Source organism: Populus alba, chromosome 16, assembly GCF_005239225.2.
Source record: "Populus alba chromosome 16, ASM523922v2, whole genome shotgun sequence".
NCBI classification, from domain to species: Eukaryota; Viridiplantae; Streptophyta; class Magnoliopsida; order Malpighiales; family Salicaceae; genus Populus; species Populus alba.
Window position 1 is genome coordinate 4,372,374 of NC_133299.1, and position 26,705 is coordinate 4,399,078.

The 26,705-nt window shown below is 32.0% G+C and overlaps 3 protein-coding genes across 5 annotated transcripts; all 3 read right to left on the reverse strand.

Annotated features, from left to right (window-relative positions):
* Nucleotides 1-4,755: 4,755 nt before the first annotated feature.
* LOC118052525 (metal tolerance protein C2) lies at nt 4,756-8,113 on the reverse strand. The gene is made up of 10 exons (XM_035063524.2): nt 7,439-8,113; nt 7,244-7,352; nt 7,098-7,137; nt 6,448-6,524; nt 6,190-6,278; nt 5,826-5,895; nt 5,669-5,707; nt 5,435-5,585; nt 5,190-5,279; nt 4,756-5,051 (listed from the first exon to the last, which is right to left on the reverse strand). The coding sequence occupies exons 1-10, from the start codon at nt 7,830-7,832 to the stop codon at nt 4,950-4,952; spliced, it is 1,161 nt and encodes a 386-aa protein (XP_034919415.1). The 5' UTR covers nt 7,833-8,113; the 3' UTR covers nt 4,756-4,949.
* Nucleotides 8,114-8,967: 854 nt separating this feature from the next.
* LOC118052516 (nudix hydrolase 23, chloroplastic) lies at nt 8,968-12,965 on the reverse strand. The gene is made up of 7 exons (XM_035063514.2): nt 12,559-12,965; nt 11,958-12,089; nt 11,189-11,265; nt 10,851-10,986; nt 10,622-10,762; nt 10,223-10,281; nt 8,968-9,366 (listed from the first exon to the last, which is right to left on the reverse strand). Exons 1-7 carry the CDS (start codon nt 12,814-12,816, stop codon nt 9,306-9,308), a joined length of 864 nt encoding a protein of 287 aa, XP_034919405.2. The 5' UTR covers nt 12,817-12,965; the 3' UTR covers nt 8,968-9,305.
* Nucleotides 12,966-13,870: 905 nt separating this feature from the next.
* On the reverse strand, nt 13,871-23,647 carry LOC118052494 (uncharacterized). 3 transcript variants are annotated; one of them, XM_035063490.2, is made up of 7 exons: nt 23,351-23,647; nt 22,171-22,281; nt 17,740-17,838; nt 15,636-15,759; nt 14,627-14,924; nt 14,468-14,522; nt 13,871-14,215 (listed from the first exon to the last, which is right to left on the reverse strand). In XM_035063490.2, the coding sequence occupies exons 1-7, from the start codon at nt 23,471-23,473 to the stop codon at nt 14,141-14,143; spliced, it is 885 nt and encodes a 294-aa protein (XP_034919381.1). In that variant the 5' UTR covers nt 23,474-23,647; the 3' UTR covers nt 13,871-14,140. The 3 variants fall into 3 exon arrangements, with proteins under 3 accessions (XP_034919381.1, XP_034919375.1, XP_034919392.1); XM_035063484.2 differs by having other exon boundaries at nt 15,630-15,759; nt 23,351-23,645; XM_035063501.2 differs by lacking the exon at nt 17,740-17,838 and having other exon boundaries at nt 15,630-15,759; nt 23,351-23,642.
* Nucleotides 23,648-26,705: the final 3,058 nt, after the last annotated feature.

Below are 26,705 nucleotides of genomic sequence, written 5' to 3' on the forward strand. Positions count from 1 at the left end.
TTTGTGTCAAATTCGGGTCAACCTATTATGATTTCTGATTCCCGGGGTTTTCTCTCACTTCCTGTTCTATCACAAGAGGACTAGAGAATGCTTAATCGAGTCCCTTTTTTATACAAAGAGTTGACTGAGTGCATATACATCAATAATATTTATAATTCCACCCTTCAGTTTGTGACACTGTCAGTTTAGGTCTAAGAATTCTTGGGTTTCTCTGCAACAATTCAAATTCTCTAATCCCTGTTTCCTCCATTTCTTCCATTTGTTTATCTACAATCCATTCATCTATCTATCTCCATTCAAAAAACCTTTCCCTTCGAAACACTTTCCAGTTTCTGACAAAGAAACTGGCTATATCATTTATCTCTGGCGATATTTTATGGTGATTGACTGCTGATTGCTTCGAAAAATAAAAATAAAAAACTGATTACTAGCATTACGGGGTTCTTGATTTTATGTTAAAGAGCATAATGCGACTTCAATTAGTAGATTTTCTGTGACTACAACTACTAGATGTTCAGTTTTTCTTTCATACAAAGATGTGACTTCAATAATTCTGCCAAGGTCATTTTAATTTAACCTTAGCTGCGCTTTTCCCCTGTCAGCCACATCTTTAATCCTAGCAGCCCTCTGCTATTGCTCAATTACATAGCCTTGATTTTTCAGTTTCCAACCTTCGCGAGTTCAAACACAACTCAACTTACTTTTTGAGTGCCATTTTTTCTATATAGCTTGTCACGCGCCACCAGAAAGTTCTTACAGGGAAAGCACCAACACGAGAAGCAAACAAATCTTCTATTCTGGGAAGCACCACCACGAGAAGTCATTACACTGCATGATCAGTGTAATGACTGTAACTTGTAATTGCCATTTTATCTAAATTTGCAGTGAATGCTTTGAATCAGACAGCTAATTACTGGAATGTTGAAAGCTTATCGCAGTTCATGATTTCAGATGATACCCCATTACGTGACACCAATTAGTTTTCTGACAAGGGATTTTTCAGCTTCCTTTTATTTTTCGCTTGTTTCATTTAACTTGGAAATCACGGAAGAACTAGGACCGGTGAAGAGGTCTGACTTGCAGTTGATTCGGTAACAATTGTTGGTAGAAATATCCATACCAACTGAATTAACCTGACACTCAGAATCTCAATTCATTTCATTTCTTTTACAAAATTAATTCAGTTTGATGTCTTTTTATATAAAAAAATTAAGAACGACCAAGCCAACCTTGTGAACACCCCTAGATTTGATCTACACCTAGAATCGGATCACAAGTTGATCAGATCAACCCTAAACCAAGTTTATCATATCAACCATAAACCATCATTTTAGTAATTTTTTGAAAAGATGTTATTTCAAGTTTTTTTTTTTAATGAAACAATGTTATTTTGAACAAAAACTTCAAAAAAAAAAATCCTTGGGTTAGACCTGTGGAGTTTGGCGTCAAGCAGGTCAACAAGTCTTGTAAGGCCCGGTTTAATACACAATATATATGTATACTAGACACTTGACCCGCGCGATGCCGCGGGTCATTTTTTTTGCATAAAAATATTAAAACAAATAAAAAATTAAAAATCTTGTGTTTTTCTGCAAAGTTATACCCAAAAAACTTGGGTTTGGCTGCAACGTCTGACCTAAAAGTAATATTTATAATATTAATAATAAAATTAAACTTGCATGGCCCAAGTTTAAGTGAACCTGGCTGCAACACCGGACCCAAGAATATTGGATGTGGGTCTAGATATAAGGTCGTGTCATATAAGTGTGATAATTAAATAGATTGATTAAAAAGAAACAAAGAAAAAAACCAATAGAAAGAAAAAAACTAATGAAGAAAAAGAAAAAAAAAATTGAATTAATTGGGTTAACCCTTTAAACCAGGTTATCTCGTAAAACTTGGGATTTACATTATGAAAGTTTGATAACTAAATAGAAAAAAAAAATGACGGGTTTACCCAGAATTAACTAGGTTAACCCATCAAACCAAGTTAACCCGTCAAGCCTAGGACACGTGTCATGAAAGTATGAAAGTCTGATAATTAAATAGAAAGAAAATTAACTTTAACAAACTAAACTAAATGAAAAAAATAACTTGTCAAATCAGGCTAACCCATCAAACTCGAGATCCGTATCATGAAAATCTGATAACTAAATATATAAAAAAAATTAACATTAACAAACTAAATCAAACAAAAAAAATTCATTAAAAAAATTAAAAAGGAAAAAAAAGGAAAAAAATAGTTATATAATATAATATAATACAATACAATACAATATAATAATATTTATAATTATAATTATAATTACAATTATAATATAATAATTATAATAATATAATATATTAATAAGTAAATATATTAGTAAAAGGCGTGACATGCGCGGGCTTGTGGCATGCTTGTGCATTATTGCGGATTTGTGAAAAAAATCATATAAAAAAAAATTGTTACCATCCACAATATTTGAAAGGAAAAAACTACAAAGCTATATTCTCAACCAACTCAATATTAAAAAAAAAAAAAAAAAACAAAATCGACAAAAACAATTATAAAAAAAACACAAAAAATGAAAAAAAGAAGATGACAATTTTGGAAGAAAAAAAAGCAAAAAACAAATAATAAAAAAATGAAAAAAAAAACATGTGGGGAAAGTTAAAGCTAAATTTTCAACCAGCTAAATATTAAAATCATTTAAGAAAACACTGTAGAAATCTATAGTGTTTTGTGAGGAAATATACAACTATAATTCTCAACCAGCTCAATATTAAAAAAAAATCAATAAAGATAATTTTGATAAATATTAAAAAAACGAAAGGAAAAAAAACATTCATGGAAACACTATAGCAATCTATAGTGTTTCATGAGAAAATCTACAGTTGTAATTTTTAACCAGCTCAATATCAAAACAATAAAAACGACAAAGACCATTTAAAAAAAAAATATAACAAAAAAAGCATATGAGAAAACATTGTAGCAATCAACGATGTTTTAAGAAAAAAAAGCTAAATTGTTAACCGGTTCAGTATGAAAAAAATAAATTTAACAAAAACATATTTGGAAAAAAAACATCGACAAAAAAAACATGTGAGGAAACATTGTAGCAAGATAAAAATCATGTGGGGAAACACTGTAGCAATCTACAGTGTTTTAAATAACTACAAAGCTAAATTCTCAATTAGCTTAATATAAAAAAAAAAAAATAACAAAGATAATTCAGAAAAAAAAAATTATTTAATAAAAAACCATGTAGAGAAACACTGCAGCAATCTAGTGTTTTAAAGAAAAGAAATTAAAAAACTAAATTATCAATCAGCTCAATAGTAAAAAAATAAAATTAACAAAAAAAATTATGAAAAAAAAATATAAAGAAGAAAGACAATTTTGGGAAAAACTAAAAAAAAACATGGGGAAAGCTAGAGCTAAAGCTAAATTCTCAACCAACTCAATATTGAAAAAAATAAATTTGACAAAGATAATTTTAAAAAAAAAAAAAAAAACATGTGGGGAAAACACTGCAGACAAACAAAAACCACGTAAGGGAAACAATGTAGCAATCCATAGTGTTTTTTTTTTTTTTTTTGAAAAAAGCTACAAAACTAAGTTCTCAACCAGCTCAATATATAAAAAAAAATTGACAAAGACTATTAAAAAAAAAGTCAATTTTGGGTAAAAAAAATGAAAAAAAAAAACAAAAACAAGAGCGAGAAAAAAAAACACACGCTAGCTACAGTGTTTTAAAGAAAAAACTAAAATTTCAACCAGCTCAATAGAAAAAAAAAATAAGAAAAAATAATTCTAAAAAAAAAATATGTAAAAAATAACAATTTAAAAAAAAAAATAAATAAAAAAATAAAAAAAACATGTGGGGAAAGCTAAAGCTATATTATCAGCCAGCTCAATATTGAAAAAATAAATTCAATAAAGATAATTTTTAAAAAAAATATGTGGGGAAGCACTGCAGCAAAACAAATACCATGCAGGGGAAACACTGTAGCAATCCATATTGTTTTTTTTATAAAAAAAAAAAAAAAAAACCTACAAAACTAAATTCTCAATGAACTTAATATAAAAAAATAAAATCTACAAAGACCATTTTGAAAAAAAAAAAAAAGAATAAATAAATCATAAAAAAAAAGAAAAAAAAAAACAATATATGAGAATATTATAGCAATTCACAATGTTTTAAAGAAAAAAGTTACATAGTTAAATTTTCAACCAGCTTAATATTTAAAAAAATTAGTAAAGATGATTTTGAAAAAAAATTAAAAAAAAAAATAAAAAGTTAATTTTGGGTAAGAAAAAAAAAAACATGTAAAAAAATGAAGAATAAACAAAAGTGGGAAAAACAAAAGCTCCAGAAAAAAAAACTAAAGCAAAAAAGAAAAAACTAAAAAAAAAAAAAGGCTGCAGAAGAGAAAAAAAATATTATAATATAATAATATAATTATAATAATTATTATTATTATTATATTAAAGTATAATCAAAAGGCGTGGGGAAGCTACAATGCTTTCCGCAGGCCTTTTAGAGTTCTTTAATTTAATATATGTATGTATGCGCTTTAAACTACTTTGGGAGGGGCAAGGACTGATTTGCCTGTGAACATATGATAATTATCAAACTACCTGTTACTAAAAGGCAGTCAATATTAAACTACTTTGGGAGGGGCAAGGACTGATTTGCCTGTGAACATATGATAATTATCAAACTACCTGTTACTAAAAGGCAGTCAATAATGAAAATGAGTAAAGAGATTAGATACAAAAATGAAAAATCAACTGTAACTATGACGTAAAGTTATTTTGCACAAATCCGTTCTATACGGGGACTTAGATTAAAATCCCCCTCTATGGGTAATACAATTGTTTCAAATGAACAATAATAACGAATGCAAACGGACTTCAATCTCAGGCTGTTCTTGAAAAAAAAAAACAATTTTATAGGAAATAAACCTCAATCATAATTGGTTTGCACTGTCAGATCCTGTACTCCCAGATCATGGTACAAACCATGCACACATTGTAGTATTGGGCGATCGTCCACCCCCTCCTTCACCTATTAACAACATCCAAGAAACAAAATTGTGTTACCAGTCTTTAAACAACCAGAAAGTAGAACTTCAAAAGTGTAACAAAGGACGCCACCTGCCACATAAAAAATGACATCAAATAAGCCAAACTTTCAGTGATGTACCTGAAGTGAAATTGAGCCAATAACATGACCAGGCACCAATTCCCAAAACCGAGCTTCAGAAACTTCAACAACATCTTCACGGGCAGAAACCTAGCCAGAAAAGGGAATTATATGTAATGATAAATAAATTAAGCCAAAATGTGTTGTATAAGAATCAGCTCTTCAAAATGTTGGAAACACCTTAACTATTTGAAAATTCACACTCGGATCATAGCAAATGAATGAAAGCCTTTATGGGAGCTTACCTGTCTCAAGCATTTGCTCAATGCTGAAGATGGAATGCTAGGTGGTGCCATTTGAAGCAAGATGCCACCAGTGGCTTTAAATAGTGGTAGGACAAGCATAACAACAGCAGCAGAAACCAGCCCCAAACATAAAACTTCAGCATTTTCAACCCTGTAATGTGTGAAACAGAAATTAAAAACAAAAGAGGTAAACAGGGGAGATTGCAGTGAAAAAACAAAGATGAAGCAAGGTACCCAAGGGACAAAAACCAGGATGCCAATATCAAGCCTGCACTGAGAAACAAAAAGAGTAAATCATCAGCCAATCATGGATATATGAAATATGCAAGTAATTAAAAAAGGAACATGCTTTTGCAAAGAAAAATAAGTACACACAGAGACTCGAGCATACCTGCGAATTGAATCTGCAATAACATGCAAGCATACTGAATGGAAATTCATATCTTCTGCTTTTCTGTAGACTGCATGCAAATATATATGCAACATAATCCGAAGAAAGGATAAAAATATCAAAATCTATTAAACAACTGAAGCAGTTTCTATAACAGTAACAATCATTATAACCATGTGTATAACATGCCAAAAATTCCCATCAAGGATCAAATTGGAAAAGCACCATGTTTTACAGTGTACCACTCATTATACTTGATTAAAATGCTATTCAAATAAGCGCTAGTACATGTGAGCCTTTTCATATGGCTTAAAGCTCATAAAATGACTTCCTGTTACACATAAAAGTGCAGTAAGTGACTTACCAATATTAATGCGGGCATAATTCCTGAAGAACCAAACACCAATAAGATTCACCAATAAATTTGTCACCGCAGAAACAATCAAGTAATGCCTGTAAAAAGGGTTGCAATCTCCATGTTAAAGATGAAAAATAAAAGGATGAGCCACAAAGTGCTGCACTAAATACATAGTAACTATCTTTTGGCAAGTACGTGCTTATCTATAATGCTGGATCCAGCATAATAAGTATACTGCTCCAGATATCTGCACAACCGACTTACTTGTGTTCAGATTCATCTTGTATGAATGCATGGAGTGCTTCCACAGCTAACGAGAATGACATGAACAAAAGAAACAGCTGTCTACACAAGCAGCAAAATCAAGAATATCTAGATGTTAGCGCAAAGAAAGGAAGTTTTAATTTTATAAAGGAATTAATTGAAGAGAGGAAAAGTAATTCTTCATCAGATACAAGTCTTCAGTGCCAAAGAAACATCCAGGGTCAATAAAAATCATAAGACTCGGGAGCAAAACTTTACTTCCTCTTTTTTATTTGGTGAGTATCAATGGTAAAACCCCACCCTCTTCCTAAACTATCTGAGCCAAAGACATGGGTCTCATTTCTCCGAGACAAAAACAAACCAAACATCAAGTGCTGAATGCATTTTTAAGATTTATGTATACATCTATATATTAAACATCTTATTGTTTTCATGCCACTCATAACTGTTCACTATGCACCACACTCCTGATGTTTCTACCCCGCAAGCTAAAGCATATAATACACAAAACCCAATTTATCCAACTAAAGCAAATCATTGATACACCAAATACATATCAACAATAACACCTTGGATTATCATATCTCTAATAGCACCAAAAAAAAAAACCAAAAACAAAAAATCCTACAGGAATTTGGCATGTTGCTTACAGCATTAGTAAAAGCAGCCAGCACTTCAAGCCTTTTGTACCTGGCAAAGGCATTTAGCAGTTAAAATCAGTTCCTTTAAAGACAAAGATTGATCAATATCGGGAAAAATTCACACAAAGATAATTACAACCAAAATAATAACTAACCCATAAGTGTAGACATGATCAGACTTTCTCCTAGAAGCAGCCATGGCAAACAACGAAAACGTTAAAAGCCCACATCCAAATGTCAAATGAAACGCATCAGATACCAAACCTGCAGCAAGATCCCATAAATAAAAAATCAATCAAAACAGTGTTCTGATTGAAAGACCTAAACCCAAAATTGAATCAATTCCTCACCGACACGGCCTGTAAAGAGTCCGATCGCCAATTCAGCAGTAGAATACGCAACATTAAGCGAAATCATCAAGAAAAGTCTTCTCATTTGTCTACTCCCAGACCTAATAACCCTAAAAATCGAAAGCACGGAATCCAAATCCGATAGTTTCCTCTTTGGGTCCTCAAAAATGGTGTCGTTTTGGTAATCAAAAGAATAATCAATCTCCGGTGGAATGTCAATGCTTGAAACGGTGCGTGAAAGCAGAGGCTTTGTTGCATCATTCGTGACGATAGAAATTGGGGTTTTGGGTTCTTGTGATTGTTGGTGAAATGAAGATTGGCGCCAATAAGTGTACCTGCGATCGCTTGTACCCAATCCAAAATCAACATCATCTGGATTTCTGGGCGTCTCCATTTTGGAAAAAAAAAAATGGGGGAGCTGTAGACAAAACCGTAACTTGTTGGATGGGAGTCCGGTTTTTTATTTCAAATCAAGTTTGTGAATTCCATTGATTAGCAATCACAGATTTGAAACCCCAATATCAGACGTTAAGAACGTTGCAGTTTGGGTTCGAATTCAAAAGGATCTAAGTTTGGTTGAGGAAAAAAAACCCTAATTTTTAGTGAGTTTGGGGAGAGAGAGAGACTGCTACTTAGCAGAGTCAAAGTGGACAAGTTAGACTTGTGTTACGAGAGTATTGCAAGTCTCGTTCGATCAGTCCCCCAGTGGGGTCCATTTAATTAGAGTTAATCGAAAAAATTTTTCTTTAACACAGTTAAAAAATAAGAAAATATGAAGAAAAAAATTAGAGAAGAAATACATTTTAGAGAATTGTAAAAGGTAATTGCAGCTCCTAAATAAAATCTACAACTCTTTTAAAAGAATAGCTAGGGTAATTTTAAAATTTAAATTTAAAAAACAATTATTCTCATACAACAATAAATGATTTGTTTTTATATAAACTCTACATAAATGTTATATTCTTATACAAACTTAACAGGTAAAAAACCTATGTTTGAATTAAAACTATTTTGAAAATAAAAAATTAATTAAGATAAAATCACAGGTTAGATGGCTGATTGGTCTATGATAACTAGTGTTTTGAAACCCGGGTTGACTTAGTAGATAGACCTGGAATTCAGCCGTTCCAGGATTGAAACCGGACCAGGTTGAAGAAAAAAAGAAAAAAAAACCCGGTATAACCCAATTGATCCGGCGGGTTGATCCGGTCAAGACCCGACCGCAAACCCGTTGACTTTTTTTTATTATTATTAAAATGATATCGTTTTTATTTTGAAAAAAAAAAAACCCAATCAAAACTTGAAATCCAGACTTTGAACCAAACCGGGTCTTAAAACTATAATAGTAACGAATCAACCCTGCTAGTTCAGGTCAAGTTTTAAAATAATGATACAGAAGGCTTCATAGTATAAGGCAATGTTGTGGTATTATCAACTCAGCGGGAACTTTGAGCCAGAAGCTCCATTCCAAACGAAAGCTTTGAGGATGATAGAGAACCATTTTCAAACAGGCGAGATAGAAGAACATGTGAACTAAGAGGAAGCCTCGCTTACAAGTTTTTATTCAATGCACAATAGTAAAGCACATTTCTGTACGTTTTGGATGGAATGTAGGATGTAGCTAACAATCAAACACAAGTTACACATCTGCAAATGAAAAAATGGCCTCTTCGAGACTCTCCGGTTGCTGAAGGATCCATCTGGTGTCATCAGATGGTTGCTTCAATGCATCGAGCAGCTGATCCCATCACATACTCAGCCTCCACCATGGATTTGAAAAATCAAAGAATGTCAATCCCAGCTACTAAACATTTTATGCTTCAATCTGTTAATCACCTCAAGTGAAAAGGAAAACAGATCCCCATTCTCAGGACTGCAAATGATGATCAAGTGTATAGGCATGGGTATCAGAAGGGCTCGAGCCAGGCCTGCAAAGAGGTATCAGAAGACTTGAACAAGCATGATCGTGCTTAAATAAATAATAATTATCTAGTAAGCTTAACAACCAAGAATTCTACAAAGAAAGAACAAACACTGTCTAAGAATATTAACAACACTGAACAATAAAGAATGCTATGGAAAAGAACTTAATAGAACCTACACATTGTAAATTCCACCTCGCAAAAGCCACAGTCAAATATGAGGGGCCAGAAAAGGTGTAGTGAACGAATAATATGAATGAAAGCAAACTGAAAAGAAAAGGACACTTCTGGCGCTAACTCATTTGCAAAAAAAAAAAAAAAAAAAAAAAAAAGGTTGTTCACGTAAGAATTCAGCCTTGTTCCCCAGCTAAAGATTGGCAAGCAAATTTTGTCATGTCAGCAGAAAGAATAATCAAAAGATTTATGAAGAAAGAAAGAAAAGGTGTCTGTCTTTCACGAATAATCAAACTCAGCCTTGTTCCCCGGCTAAAAACTCAGCCTTGTTCTGTTATTCAATATTTTATATTCTTCCATAAAAATTAGAAAAAATGGGAGTACTGACAACACCTAAAAGTGCCTACAAGTGCCTGCCTGCCTCCAATACCACCATCACCATCATAATAATCCACAACAAACACCTCTGAAACTTACATGAACACTGTTTTATCAAATCATTGTTGCCTTCTGCAATAGCATTTACAACAGAGCAGAACAGCACAAAACAAGTCAAGTCGCACGTGGTTGAGACAATGGACAATCCCCACCCCCCCCCGGGCACAACCCATAGCTGTCTGGCTTTGAGATTAGAATCATTTTTCACAGTTCACTTAAGCTTCTGATGCAAAAATGCATTATAAAGTACCTCTTGTTAATCGTGCCATAGTGAAATTTTCTGCTTCCGGCTTTAACATCTTCAATGTACTGCAACGATAGGAAATTAGATATATCAGTGACAAAAGCAAGTGCATGAAAAAACCATAGTTTTAAGACCCAGCCCGGTCCAAGGCCTGGGTTCCGAGTCGCCGGGTCGGTCATGCCAATTTAAAAAAAAAAAAACAAAACGACGTCATTTTAGTAAAAAAAAACAAAAATAAAAGGGTTTGAAGCCGGGTCTTGACCGGGTCACGCCGGGTTTTTTCTTCTTTTGTTTTTTCTTCAACCCGGCCCGGTTCCAGCCCCGGGTCACCCGGGTCGACCTGCCAGGCCAAGCCGGGTTTCAAAACTATGGAAAAAACTGTGTATTGCTAAAACATGCTCTTACCAACTTTAAAGTAACCACCATTGATGAAAATGCCAAGCAATCCAAAGGTATATCATCAAGTGAAAAAAGTCGGCACTCCAATGACTCTGGACCGGGTGAAAAGTGGGGCTTCTTCAACTTTGCCAAGAAAATTATGTAAGTCTGCTCCAAACGACAGCAACAAACTTAGAAACCTTAAGCAAGGTCATAGAAAAATCAATATGAGAAATGAAGGGCATCTCTCCCTTACTTGGCCAATACGAGGGATGTCCAATTGAGCAAAAGGTGACATGACTTCCACTTCTGCACGTGCTTCCTCCCAGGTTTCCCTGATTGCCCCTTCTGCAGCAGACTCACCAATTTCCAAGTAACCAGCTGGAAGGGTCCTATTTCAGCACAATCCAATTATCTGGGTTACCCATTATAGATAACAAAAGTATAGAAGCTAGTTAAAATGCAAAGCAGAAAGGAACCAAGTAACATATGGAGAAAACTTTTTTTTATTCTTTTTAACTACTTGAGAGTTCTGTTTAGCGAGAGCATGCAGTGGTTCCATTCTGTACCAAAATTACAATTTCAGTTGCATACCAGAGGCCATGTGATGGTTGGATGTTTCGCTTGCAGAGTAGGACCTTGTTATCATGCTCAATGAGGCATCCCACCACCTATTCAAACCAGTTTACAAAAGAAAACAATAATTCCATTACCTTTAAAACAAAGCAATTATTCATTGAAAGTGCAGTGCCAAACAAACTGGAGAGAAAACTAATAACATTTACCGTGTTAACAAAACATGTTTAAATTATGCTTTAAAAAGAATCAAATGGGATACACACTCACAAGGTTTTCAGATTCATGCCTACAATGTTTTTCCTTGTTTTCAGTGCTTGTTAAAGCAGCCAGCAGAGTTAAAATACCCACACACAATTCCACTATTTTATGACTCAGGGAATCAAGGTTCAACAATTTATTCTCCCTGGAAACCTTTTTGCATATAATCTCTAGTCCACCAAAAGTTCTCCAAAGATTGCATTGTCACTTTGTCTAACATCCACGCCACGTGAATCCTTTTATAGTGTCACATGTTTTTGATTGATAATCACGATGCTGATATATGATTGAATATTTAAATTGTTGCTGAAAGAATAATTGAAGCTAGTTAGTCCATGTACGTTACATTAAAAGGAGATACCTGGCCAGCTGTGGTGCAAACCAGGATGCTAAAATTAATTTTAGAAGAAATATCATGATATGCAAATGAGTAAATTTTCCTCAGCAATTTCAGCAGACACATTCAATCATACAAAACAACAGAAACATACATGACAATTTTGATTGCAATGATGAATGACCATACCATTTTAGGGTTTTGATAGGAAATTTTCTCACAAACTGTGCAAATGGCTCTCATCTTTTCCTCACCATCAGGTATATCATGTTTTGTCTGGCCACCACACCACTGACAGAAATTGATCTTGCGAGCACTTCCCTGAAAACAGATTTCATTGGCAAGGTACAGGATTATGTGAATGCAAGTGCCTTGAATAAGACTTCGAAAAAACAAAAACCACTGGCATCAACAATCACTGATACCCTGATCAAAGTCACAACATCTCTTTCTAAAATCTGTTAAGAAACTTGAATAAGAATACAATACAAGTGATGTTCAAAGAAGGATACAATACCATATGAGCCAAGTTATTAGATTCTTCCTTTTTTGCCTTGTGATTTAAACAAATAAGAAACTCAACATTTACCACAAATAAACACAAACAAAACATAATCGAATTCCAGAACACTGAAGGCAAACTAACAAAAACAGAAGCAAGAGACGGACTTTTAGCGCATAATCAAGAAAAAATGACAATCACGAATCCCCATAATTATCCAATTTATCTACGAATTCGATAAGAGTATCAGGATTTCAACAAGAAGGAACAAAACTCAGAGAAACTCACAGATGACTGAACAGCAACAGATGAAGAAGAGGTTCCATCCATCTTAGACTCAAACGGAGTTGAGTGAGCACGAACAGGTCCCAAAGACTGAGTCTTTCGAGTCAAAAACATGAAAGGATTTGTGGGTCTGGTTATTGGAGAAGAACAGGATAATGGTTTGGCGGAGGTTGAGACAAAAGCATTAGTTTTAGCGGCATGTGGTGGTTTCAGTCTATAATAATAAGCCACAGAACCAAGATTCTGTATTGCTTTAAGCATTGAAAATCTCACCAATTTATTGTCTTTGTAACAAAATAAAATCTTGAGGTATGGTGAGAATTGTTTAGCAAGTATGAATGATTGTGTTTGGTAGGTGTTCCAAGGCGAACCCGCGTTGCCACGGTTCTGGTCTGTTTCTGAGTACAATACAGTACACAGAACAGAGTGACAGATAAGACATTTCATTTTGGTCCTCCAACTTTTGATTTCATTTTTCTCGTGGGGAATAAACTTCGTTTGGGTTACACAATCGGTTAATGATAGTTTTTGAATTTAAAAATTCCTCATTCTACTTTCTATATTTATATCATCATTATAGTTATGGCCATTGTTAAGTTCTTTGACACGCTCACTGTACATAGTATTTTATTAATTAATACATATCTTGATCTTTAAGATTTTTTATTTTTATCCTTCTATTTTATTTAAATGATATTTTTTATCCTTTTACTTTATATTAAATATAATTTATTTTTTAAACAAATCCTTTTTCAATTAAATTCCTACATGTCAATTCAATTCTTAAGTTTGGTTAAAAAAACATTGGATTAAATATTAATTCTAAAAACTATAAACACTAATTAAATTATTATCTTGATATATTTTTAAATAAATAAAACTCTAGAAAAAAAACTGTTATCATATTCATATACAAGTATTTATTAAATTAATCGATTTTTTAATATTTTTTTATAGTTTTGATAAATTGATATTAAAAATAAAATAAATATAAAAAATTATATTTTCAAATAAAACATATTTTTAAAATAATATTAAACATAACAGCCAGCCACCTAACCAAGGGCGTTGCGAAGTTGTTTTTTTTAAAACAATATTTTCCTCCTTGTTTACCTGGTGAGGTTTTTATAATTTTATTTTATTTAGATTTTCATTAATTAAATCAGTTTTAGCTATTAATTAAACAATTTTGCATGTTGATTGACACTCAAGATTTATTGATCAAATTTTTGTTTAGCTGTAACTTTAGAGAGCTTGAAGAACCCTAGATTTTTTATAACTATACGTTGCGTCAAACTGGCAAATCACAACGGTGTTCCAAAATCTAAATTTAATTAAAATTTAAAAACTAGGAATTTATAATAATACATTGAACAATTTGTTGCCATCACTAGATGGTTATTGCATTGTGCCACCTACCTGGGTCAAATTACATAAAATCCATTACCAGCTCTTGCAATTTTACCAGTCGCAAAATTCAATAAAAAATTGTTCAAAAGTTCATTACACTATCTATCGGCATTCCCATGGAACCTGCAGTCACTTGATTGGATGTAGTTTGGGCAACAGAAGCTCAGAACAATCTTCAAGCTGCAGTCAACTTATCACATAAAGATTGATATGCTGCACTGCACAGTTTGAACTTTTCCTCTGCAACAGCCTGTTCACATACGTTGATTAATTGTGTTGTCAATAGCACTTAATTAGATCTGATTAGAGAAGCAGTGATGCATGATCATTGTTCCTTCAGGAAAAGAAATTTTTTGTACTACAAGGCATAAGTTCTGTTATGAAGCCACTGGAATTGAAATGTACAAGCTGCCATTTATTAGGGTTGTATCATGACATTCTAGGAACATCAATATATATATATATAACATGCCAGGGCCTAAACTATGGTGGAAGAGAGTACCTTTGAGGAGCCCTGGTGACGATCTGGATGCCATTTCAATGCACATGACCGGTATCTGAAATGGAAAATCATATGTAAATAAAAGAATAAAAGAAACTTCCATTCGTTTGGCAGTTGTTATGCTCTAGAAAAATAGCAACCAGTCTAGGGAGAACTCACGCATTTTTGACATCTTCAAGTTTTAGGGGACCATGAGCTCTCAGTCCAAGAGCAAGCCTATCTGAGGCAATATTTGACTCCAAATCGTCGGAATCAGATTCGGATGAGCAATCATAATCCTCTTCAACCCGGTATCTCCAATTCTTCCCATAGCTATAAGAGTGGTAGTCAGATGAGCTCTTCCATTGGGGATCCTCATCACTGACGAAGGACCAGTAAAAGTATCGATTCCCACCAAATGTAGATCGGAAGATGTTCTCACCGTCAGCATTATCTTCTTCACAAAAGTGGGAACCTTCTGAAAAGAGTTGAAAATTGTATAATTTATCATGCAACTCTAGAAGGATGATGAGGAATTTAAAGACCACATATAGCACAAGAGTAAATTGATAAAATATCTAAATTTTCCCATTTGAAGCATGAACAAGAACTAAAGAATATATAAAATTAGTTATAAATGAAGTATGGTATTTTGAGGAGTGCATGCAAAACAATACACAAAAAAAAACACCCCCGTGGAGACAATTTCAAGCTAGTAGATCGCAAAGACAGCGACCATTTAACAGTCCAACACTGAAATGCAAATGCTTCATGGAGAAAAACATTCAATGGGATATGGAAGTCAAAAGGATAAGCATGTTAAATTAGGGGATGCCTGTTTCAAGATTAAAACAAAGCGGTAAATTGTCACAAGAAAGCTAAAGTTAGTGTTAAAAGTGTTGGCAAACGCAATAAATTGTTAATCACAAGAAAGAGAGAGAGAGAGAGATGCAATATGGGGGAGAGAATAAAATTTTCATAATGCTGTAGTGAGGGGTGCGGGGGTGAAAGAACACCCCTGCCTCCCAGGTAACAATCATTCCCCTTGTGGCATTGTGAGTTGATGTTACCCTAAATAACTCGTCCTCCCAAAAAACTCAATCAAACAAGGAGAATAATAACTGAGGCAGTCAATCTCTCCCCTAACCCCTACACCAAAGTGTAAATACTTCATGGAACGTACTTTTACCCCAACTCGTGGTTCTCCGATTGTCATTCATGTCCTTTCTTGATCCCTTGGAGTATTGTTGTCTAAACCATGAGGGGCCGCTACTTGAAGATGGAACTTCCTCATCAAAACCATCATGCCAACTCTACAATCCAGGGGGAAAAAAATTAAAAATTACAGGAAGTTAAAGGCCCTTGCTGTCCAGGAATATAATTAGAATGGAAAAATAACAAAATTTGCACCCACTCAAATTTCCAATATAAAATGAATTTCAGAAAATAGACAATCTGTGAAATTAGAAATGAGCTCCTCTGTCACAATCAATTCTGCAAATCATGCTGAAATAAAATAAGCAGTCTCAGAGAGGGAAGCAGCAGAACAAGATTGCAAATTACTTCTCACTCATGAACATGTATATTCGACAAATATTTCTCAAAGAAAAAGTACTTCTGCCTCCTGTTCAGTTTTTTCTTAATTAGTTTGGGAGGAGATAACTTATCCTCCAGTGCATTCCTTTCTTTCCATATCCAAATACCTAGTATTTTTTAAAGTAGCAATCATGATTTGAAAATGAAATAGAAGCAAGTTTTGTTTATTAAGTAAAGCATGTGAAAGTTTGTAGCTTTCATTGTTGATACCTTTAAGCAGCACTTTAGTTGTTGCAAGTTCTTAACAAACAAACAAAACCCAAAGCCATGGATCAACAACCAGGATCCAAAATGAGCTGTATCTGGTACAGTATAATTTGGAATTATATCTAAGATCACCAAGAAACCAGCAATACCAAAGTCATATAAATCACATGACCAAATTATTAATCTCACCAATTCCCTAAACTATTCAACAAAATACCAACCTACATAAAGTAATAACAAGTTCAAGACTTCTACAATATGAAAAAGGTAAACCTGACATGACTGCACTCTTTGCAAAAAGGTTATTTTTCCTCGGTTGTCATTATACTGGACAGTGTCATTGGTTCCCATTATTTCAGGTAATCAAGTTTGACATTACCTGACACTCAATTCTAGAATATTTTAAAAAAATTCAAAAACAAAAGGAAAAACAAATTAAAAAATATGTTTTCGATGCATTTTGGCTATTCACATGCCAATTTTGTGATTTTTTACTATTTTCTCTTGTTAATGTCTTCTCCAAAAAATCAAAAATTCAAAAATATATTTTCGATGCATTAGCGTTTATTTTGTAATTTTCAACGTCTTTTCAAAAAATTAAAATTCAAAACTATGCTTTCAACATATTTCAACCATTAACATGTCCATTTTATAATTCTTAATTACTTCTCTTATTGAATTAACATTAGTGTTGTTTTCTTAAATAAAAAACAAAATACAAAAAAAAAAGTGAAAATAAAAAATGTTCTCAAGGAATTCACTTAAAGACTCGACCATCTTTTAAAGGATTCTTATGCATTATAAGACTTCAAACCAATCACCCTCATTCTTCTCAATCTATTTTGTAACTTTAAACCAACCTTACACCATTAGTTCAGCTTCCTGCTCTCATGCATCAATTAGCTTTTGATCTGCTAAGAATTGCCTTATTCTCTCCCTTGACCTTTCAACGTTTTTCCCAAGATTTATACAAGATACCTACCCCATACAAAAAAACCCTTCTTTAAAGAAAATCAATAGTTTCTTAACATTTGTAAATCACTCTTAGACCTTCTATTCAACTTCCTTCCCTCATATCCTTGTAACTTGTATTCTCCCAAGCACAGCATCAGACTTTGGTTTAACAATCAATCTGTACAAATCTGACCTCCTAAAGAAACTCAACAGCAGAAAACTAGAGGTTATCAAAATAGGATTTCAAGTAGGACACAAACAGGAAATTTCAGACATCGTGGGAACATATATTTTACAGTAATCAACCATAACCCCACCCTCTGAAAAACAAAACACACGCGCACACAAACACTGAAAGACCATATCTTAAAATAATACACATATACCAGCCAATCCCACTTCTGTACTGGTTACAACAAAGCATGAGAGACAAATATTCTAAATCCGCAGACTCATCAATTAAGAAAGCATGAACTCCTTGGAGATGATTAAACAATAAGAGAGTATATAGCAAGTTGGCAACGTCAGGAAAGAACCTGAAATAGGTGATCTGCATAAGAACCGATATTATGCAGTAACACTTCCTTTGCATTTAACCTACTGGACCTCCTAGAATAATTGTTGGATCTATAACTCTGCATTGAATGAACAGTTCATTCAGCAAGAGAATTTTAAGTAAATAAAGAAAAAGAAGCCAGTGATTGGACTTCTTATCAAATACGATGTGTTCAGTAGATCTATCAAAAAGTGCATAGATAGAAAATTCTAAACAGAAAAAAAGATCATTAATTTGAACTTTTATAATGAATAGAACATTCTAATAAATACACGCGCACCCTAACTTTTCAAAATATAAAAGTTGTCTATTAATCATAGACTTTACAACTCAATCCATAAACAGACTATTGACAGTGATTTAGATCAACTAACCTCTCCAACATTTATGTCATTGCTACTCCATCCATTAGCATTGGTTAGAGGGACAAGCCAAACTTGATATAGTGTAGAGACTACAATATAAATTTTAATTTTAAGATACCATTTTGTAAAATATCATAAAAACCAAATTGCATAAAACATGATTTGAACTTTAAACCTTTTCTATTGACTAAAAATTAACTGACCAACTAAAAAATAATAATACATGCGATGCAATTTAGTTTTGACTAGATTAGTGTTCCCTCACTACCACACTACACCATGGACCATATCATTTTTTTTTTAGCATAAAAAAAAGCTCAAGAGGCATGAGAGCATTTTAGTGGACCAGATCAATTTTTTTTAGCATAAAAAAAGCTAGGGAGGCACAAGATCATTTTTAAAAAGCAAATAAAAAAAATCTACAACTCGGTTCAAAGAACTGACTGAGTAAAATAAGTTGGTATCATTTAATTAAATAATAAAAGAAAAGATAATGACAATTAATTGACCAGATTTAAAAAAAAAAAAAAAAAAAAAAAAAAAAAAAAAAAAAGCAGTTTTCATGAGAACCTAAAAAAAAATAACACCAACCAAAAGAAAAAGGGTGAAAAAGCTCTATTCCCAACCAACTTAATGCAGAAGAATAAAATTGAAAAAAAGGGAGTAAAGTCAAACCGAGCACACATGTCAAATCTACAACCCAAAACATAAGACTAATAAAAAGCACAAAAAAAAAAAAAGATGAAGCCCAATACACAACAAATTCAATATAAAAAGAATGAAATTATAAAAATAAATCCAAAAATACCAGCAAACTATGTAAGCCAACAAAAGTTCATGACCCGGATCATATAAATGATATAACTTAATAGAGGGCAAATCAAGATAAATTACGAAGTACAATCCTAAAACAATTTAATGTTAAAGGACGAAACCAAAATAATATTAATTTTTTTAAAAAAAAAAAAAATGACCCCTAAAAAAAACTGAGTGAACTTGTACTAACCTGTCAAATCTATGGTTCAAGTAATAAAATCAGAATAACTAAATTGAAAGGAAATCGAATAGAATAGAATAATGAATCCTAGTTTTATAAAAAAAAAAATATAAAACCAATGTTAGGATGCAAATGAAAAGGAAACTCGGTGTAATAAAACCTAAAAAAACAAGGTTAACTCGGGTTAAGTTTTAAAACACGTAACTCAGGTCATGAAATGAACCCGTAAGTCAATATCATTTGCGATCATGATCCAAAATCTTGGTCACATCATTCAAATTTTCTCTCCTTAACATTTACCAACATCGTGAATGTCTGTCTGATAGCATCTCAATCCCTTGAGCTCATCCAACCATATTTTCCTAAATTATACAAAAATACTAAATGTGAGTATCATACAAGAGCTACTAAATATGAGTATCATATAAGAGTTGTGGGTCATTTCATTGATCATTATTAAGGGTTCAAGAATTAGGTTAACAACATGATCCAGAGTGAATAGCTATCATTTGAAGAGAGCATTGGTGAATATAGTATAGTCACAGGAGGTTTTGGGATTGATGAACAGGATAGCTCAATTTTTTACCCCTAATTCCTAAATATTTTTCAAAAATCCAAAAAATATTTTTTCGATGCATTTTGGCCATTCACACACCCATTTTATGATTTTTCGATTATTTTTTCTCTTATTGATGTCTTCTCAAAAAAATCATAAATTCAAAAATATATTTTCGACACATGTACGTCCATTTTGTAATTTTCAATGTCTTTTCAAAAAATCAAAATTCAAAAATATGTTTTTGACGCATTTCATCCATTAACACATCCATTTTGTAATTTTTTATTACTTTTCTTATAGAATTGAAGATAACATTGTTTTTTAAAAAACAAATACAAAAAAAATATAAAATCAAAATAGAGAGCAAAATGGACAAGGAACTAAAGTACAAAACACAGAGAAAAAAAAGGACCAAAACAAATTTGAGTTACTTAGGGACCAAGTAACTGAAAAAAGAAGACCAAATTGGTAGGCCATAAATAAAATAAAAGAGTGAATAGTGTGAGAGAGGGAGGAGATAAAAAAAGAAGAAGAAATCAAGCCTCTATAAGTGAAAGACCAAAAAAGAGAGCTGAAATTTGATGAGCCACACACAAAAATAAACCTAACATCTTCTCTCCTAAACAACCCGAAACCAAGACCCCTAGCTACATCTCAACCTACCTCACCAAATTCAGCCAACCACCATCATTTCAGCCACCACAACAACAACTTTAACCTTCCTCTCTCTCCTCGTCATACGGCCCACTTTCCTAGCCTCCTCTAATTGAAAAACACCAAAAAAAAAGAGAGAAAAGATGTCAGGAGAAGAAACAAGAGTCTGTTGAATCTTTACAGCGTTGGATCTCACTCATCAGCTGGAGGTTACTTACACCTCCACCACCATGCGGAATCATAGGAAGTGGTGTAGCCTACAAGCATAGTCACTCTTCTCCTCTCCCCTTCAAGAAGTTCAACAATGCATCACAACCCAAGCTGTCAAGAAAAAACAGCTTTAGGAGCCAAAAAGATTGAAACTTTTTGGTCACCGATCGCCTCTAAACGGTGGTGATTGACACCTTCACCACCAAGTAGATGAACCCATGATGGATACTATTTGGGTAGGGTTGAGGCATACAATCTTCATTCAATCAGTAAATATTGCAAGTGAATCTTGGATACTATAGGATAAATAAACCTTCATAAGACATTATCTATGGACCCTCAGTAGGATTTGGGCTAAGTTCAATGCGCTTAACATAAACTTATTGGTTATTCATTAGCATGGCTTAACAAACTATTAGTCACAAGTCATGATCAGAGTCACCAACTATAGACATGTCAATTCACTTGGTATTATCAAAAGATAATAACTGTGAGTGACAAAGATGAATCAGACCATGGAATTGTTAGCTTAAACCAATTGCTCAAGTTTAACTCATTGCAGGAGACCCACTATCACTCATAGATAAGAATGTTGGTAAATCAGGCACAACAAATTATTAGGAATAAAAGACAAAATTAATAAGACAGCTTATCTCAGGTCAGATGCTTTAGAGTATCCCTTATCTTAGAATTCTAAAAAACAGTTGAAGTTTTCTAGTAACCATAATACTTAGTGTTGACTTTTTTTTAATATAAGACCTTTCTCCCTCTCATAAAAAGACCACTTCCCCCATCCTAGAAAAGAGAGCAAATTGACCATATGTTAGTGCAACAAAGTTCACCAATTAGCTAATGAAAGATCTTTTCATACTCTAAACGTCTAAGGTTTCTTTTACCATTCCTGAGATCACTCATTAAGAAGAAAACTTCAAATGTTCTCATGGAATTCACTTGAAGATTCAACCAACTTTTAAAGGATTATTTGCATTGTAAGATTTCAAACCAATCACCCTTCAAATGTTCTCATGTGTCAATTAGCTCCTAATCTGCTAAGAATTGCCTTATTCTCTCCCTTGGCCTTTCAATGTGCTTGTCTTGTTATTGATACAAGATACCTCCCTTGTACAAAAACCCCTTCTTCATTTTGATAAGAGGAAAATCAAGGGCTTCTTAATATTTGTAAAACACTCTTAGACCTTCTATTCAACTCCCTTCCCTCTTCTCCTTGTAACTTGTATTCTCCCAGACATAGCATCAAGCTCTAGTTTATCCATCAATTTGTACAAATCTCACGTCCCAAAGAAACTCAACAGCAGAAAACTAGAGGTTATCAAAATAGGATTTCAAGTAAGACACAAAGGGGAAATTTCAAACATCATGGGAACGTACATTTTACATTAACCAACCCCAACCCCACCTTGGAAAAACAAAACACACAAACACCGAAAGACCATATCTTAAAATAACACACATAAACCAGTCAATACCACTTTTGTACTGCTTACAACAAAGCCTGGGAAACAAATATTCTAAATCAGCAGAATCACAATTGAGAAAGCATGAACTCCTTGGACATGATAAAACAATAAGAGTGTATATAGCAAGTGGGCAATGTCAAGAAAGAACCTGAAATAGGTGGTCTGCATAAGCACCGATATTACGCAGTAACGCTTCATTTGCATTTAACCTCCTGGACCTCCTAGAATAATTGCTGGATCTATTTCTGGATCTATGACTCTGCATTGAACAAGCAATTTCATTCAGCAAGAGAAATGTGCAATTTATCAAAAACAGGAGAGAATATTTTCATTTCACACATGCAAAAGGGGGGAAAATATAAGACTCTTTTTAGTAAATAAGGAAAAAGAAGCCATTGATTGGACTTCTTATCAAATACGATATGTTCAGTAAATCTATCAAAAAGTGCAAAGATAGGAAATTATAAACAGAAGAAAAAAATAGAGGGAATCAAACTTTTTGAGAACGTATCTTACTGCTTAAAGTAGACTACCAAGAACATGTTGTTTAAAAGATCATGGAAATGCGCCGAAGAACAAAACTTTTTGAAAACTTAGTGTACCAGACCAAAAGAATACACTAGTATATTAATCGGGAGACAGGACTTTTGCAATATAAAATGGAACACCTCTTAAATTCATATTATTCACAGATTGTGGCCAAGAAAATGACTCTCCCCAAGCCCTAACATTGGGAAAGAAAAGGAATTATTCAACAGATTCAGATTAATGTTTCTAACAAATGTCACTACCGAGTGCCCACACACGCTCCAAATGAAGTTCATTTAACCGTTATAATTATGTACCACAATTCGTTATTTCTTCCTTCTAAATATCAAACTTAATTTCCAGACAGAAACATAGAGGCGGTTTGTTCAGTTGATGAAATGGAGGAAAAGAAGCAATTCTGGCCAGTTTTTTAAGTAAAGCTTAAACATTTACGATATAAGTCTCTCTGGTTGCTAAGGAAAAATAAGATATGAAGCAAGATTGAATTTTATCTTTCGACATTTCTGTCTGCCAAGTTAAAAAGCAAAACGTTAAGGTCTTTGGGTATCATATTTTTCCTTATAAATCATTTTTTTCACACATTTTCCTTCTCAAAAGACAAAATGATTTAAAGGGACAATCAACAAGATCAAAAACTATACCCCAACTCATCAAAAGCACTGAATACCACACAGAAAATATATATTTAAAAAAACCCAAATTTTAAAAAAATAAATCAAAGAATCCATTCCATATACATATGCACATGTGAAGAGAAAGAGGTAGGGAGAGACACTAACAGCATCACAAAAATTGCGTCTTTTGCGTTCAAGAACAGGAGAGGGGTGAAAGAGAGCAACTTGGAGCTGGAAAAGATTGGTTTTGGGGATTGAAAAGGCTGCTTTGGTGCCAAAACTCATCATCTTTGCAGAACAAATCCACCATGGAATTATGAAACTCGCAGCTGCGAAACCAGTTATAGCTGCTTGAAGACGTCGGCGATTCCACTCGAAAAAAAAGTCATTTGATTATTTCACACATTCTGGGAAGATGTGGTTAAAAAGTAGAAGGGTAGCGGTCTTGTGGTATACTTGGTACTGGGAAGCAGTGGTTAAAAAGGCTTTTTTTTTTCTGATTTACTTTTACCATTTGAAATGTTAAGGGGCTTTTTTTACATGGAGGGCATTGATTTTCTATAATTAGCTTGTCTACCACGCAAAAAAATAAAAAAGTTTAGTATAGAAAATGAAAAAAAAAAACCATACTTGTTAAACTTGATTTGATAAACGAGAAAAACTGTGATATAGAAATTGATCTAATCTGTATTTTAAAATAAATTAGTTTTAATATTGACTTGACTAAACTTAATTAATTTAATACCTAAATTTATGATTAGATTGACTTAATTATATTGGGTTTAGACTTGGTAAGATCAATACCAAGAAAAATTCAAAACAAAACTAAAACAATATTATTTTAAACAAAATATATATATATATATATATATATATTCATTTTAACTCATAAATTAACTTGGAGGCTCATAAGTTAATATGATAACTTAGATCTTAACAATCATAAGTATATTGTTATTTCTTGTAAATATAATGCACTGTGTTTATTTTTGTATTTTAAAATGTTTTTTTTAAAAAAATTATAAATTTTTATTTTTTTACCTAAAATTAATATTTTTTAGTGTTTTTATATTGTTTTAAAACGTTGGTATAAAAATATTTTTTTAAAAAATAATATATATATTATTTTAATATATTTTTAAATAAAAAGTACTTTAAAAAAATATTATTGTCACACTTTTAAACATACTCTAAATAAAGGTGTGTTGGGGCACCGCGTTCTCAAAAATTTTGAAATTATTTTTTTTATTTAAAATAAATATAAAATATGTTTTATAATCGTTTTGATGTACTGATGTCAAAAATAAATTTTTTTAAATATATATATATATATATATTTAAACAAAAAAATACTTTAAACCATCACCACTACTGTAATCTTAAATAGACCCTAAATCTCGCATTACTTATTTCTCGTAAGAAAACAGAATTGCAATTAAAAATAGCACGTTGATGTTTTTAGTTCTATACAATTAGGTCACGAAATGGAAATTAAAATAAAGAACTGAGATTACCGATATATGCAAAGATAGAAATTTATCTCTTGCTCTCTTTTTTTAATGCAAAGATAGAAATTTCGTGGAATTGAAAATAAAGAGGCTTCTTGGATCATGACTGAATCCAATTCAAAGAATAATAATGAAAGTAATTGTTGATTTTTCCTTTGCTATTTTTTTCAAATATAGAATTGTCTCCGATATTAAAATAAATAGACTTGCTTAGCTCATGAATTGAAATCAAATCTATAAATAATCTGAGAATGAAGGATAAGTTTTAAGCATAATTATAAGACAGGTCTCAAGAGTTGACTTTGGTGCAAATCAGGTCAACCCAAGCTTTTTAAAATAAAAAATTGAAACAAGAAAGTTTTGGTAAAGGAAAGAAAACGCAAAACGGTCAATAAATCATCAAATTGATAAAAGTCAAAGTCTTATGAACATATGGTTTGAAAAAGAGATAGACCATCCATACTTCGGATAAACATGTGGAGTTTTAAGAAAATTGAGGATAATTATCATGAAAGAATTTAGACGTTAATTTTAATATTAGCATATTAAAATAATCTAAAAACATAAAAAATATTAATTTTAAATAAAAAAAATTTTGAAAAAATTATTTTTTTTTCAAAAATGCTTTGAGATAAATGAGGGGAGCTAGTGGATTATTGAAATAATCAAATGATTATTTATTTTAAAAAAATTTATGGTGCTAGTAATTAATGAGTTTTTATAAGTAATTTTCTTGGCTCGCTTTAAAGAAAAAATATATATAAATAAAAGAGATAAATTCTCGGTAAAAATATTATTTTTTGTAGGTTATAAATTTTATTTTATTTTTTAATTTAGTAATTAATAGAAAATCACTGGTTATTTTCCAAGCATCATAAAATTTTATATTTTTAGAATCATTAAAGTCTAGATAATTTTAAAATTAATAGTAACCAATGGCCTCCTATTAAACTTCCTATTATTTACTTCATGAACCCATTTTAAATAAATATATAAATACAAATAAAAAAAGATAAATTTTGGGTGAAAATATTACTTTTGATGGGTTATGAGTTTTTTCTTCTCTTTTATCCTCATGTCTTTTTTTTTTTAAGTTAGATTATTTGTGTAACTAATAAAATACTACTAATTATTTTTTAATGCTATAATATTATTTTTTTTGTTAATTTTAACATTTACAAGTAACAAAACATTCTAATAATGAAAATGTGTACACTCTAGCTTTCCAGCATGGAAAACTTTTTTATAACTCAATCCATGAACATAGACTATTGACAGTGATTTAGATCGACGAGCCCCTCTAAGCTCTTCGTCTTGGCTTCCCCACTGATTGCTACTCCATCCCTTTGAGGGACAAACCAAATTTTATAAAGCGGAGAAACTAGAATATGTAACTTTTAATTTTAAGATTAAAATATCTTGATTTTTTTTTATATAAATTCAAAAAAGATCTTAGATACTTTTTAGATCCGAGTCCGGTCCATTCATGTTATTCTTTTAAGAGTCTGCTTATAATTATGATAATATTGATAATTTAAAATATTTTTTATTTAAAAATATATTAAAATAATATTTTTTATTTAAAAAATATAATTTTTATATCAATATATCAAAATAATCTAAATATATAAAAAATAAATTTATTATATACAAAACTAATTAAATTTTAAAAGAATACAGTTTACACCATATTTTCAAACATGCTCTAAATCCATGATTGTCAAGGTTAGACTATCCTACTACTTGATTCAAATTATTCGGCCAAATCTAAGAACTTCTTTGAGAGAGAAAATCCATCAATATCAAAAATGATTTTGATAAAAAAAAAATAATCAATCAAGCATGATTTTGAACTTTTTGTTAACCAAAAGTAATTTCCAACTTAACGAAACTAACACATATAATACAATTAGTTTTCATATTATCATCAATACAATCAAAATAATTGAGGTGGAAAATACAATTAAACCATCTCAGCTCTATTATTTCCATTCAAGCCCTTATTTTACTGA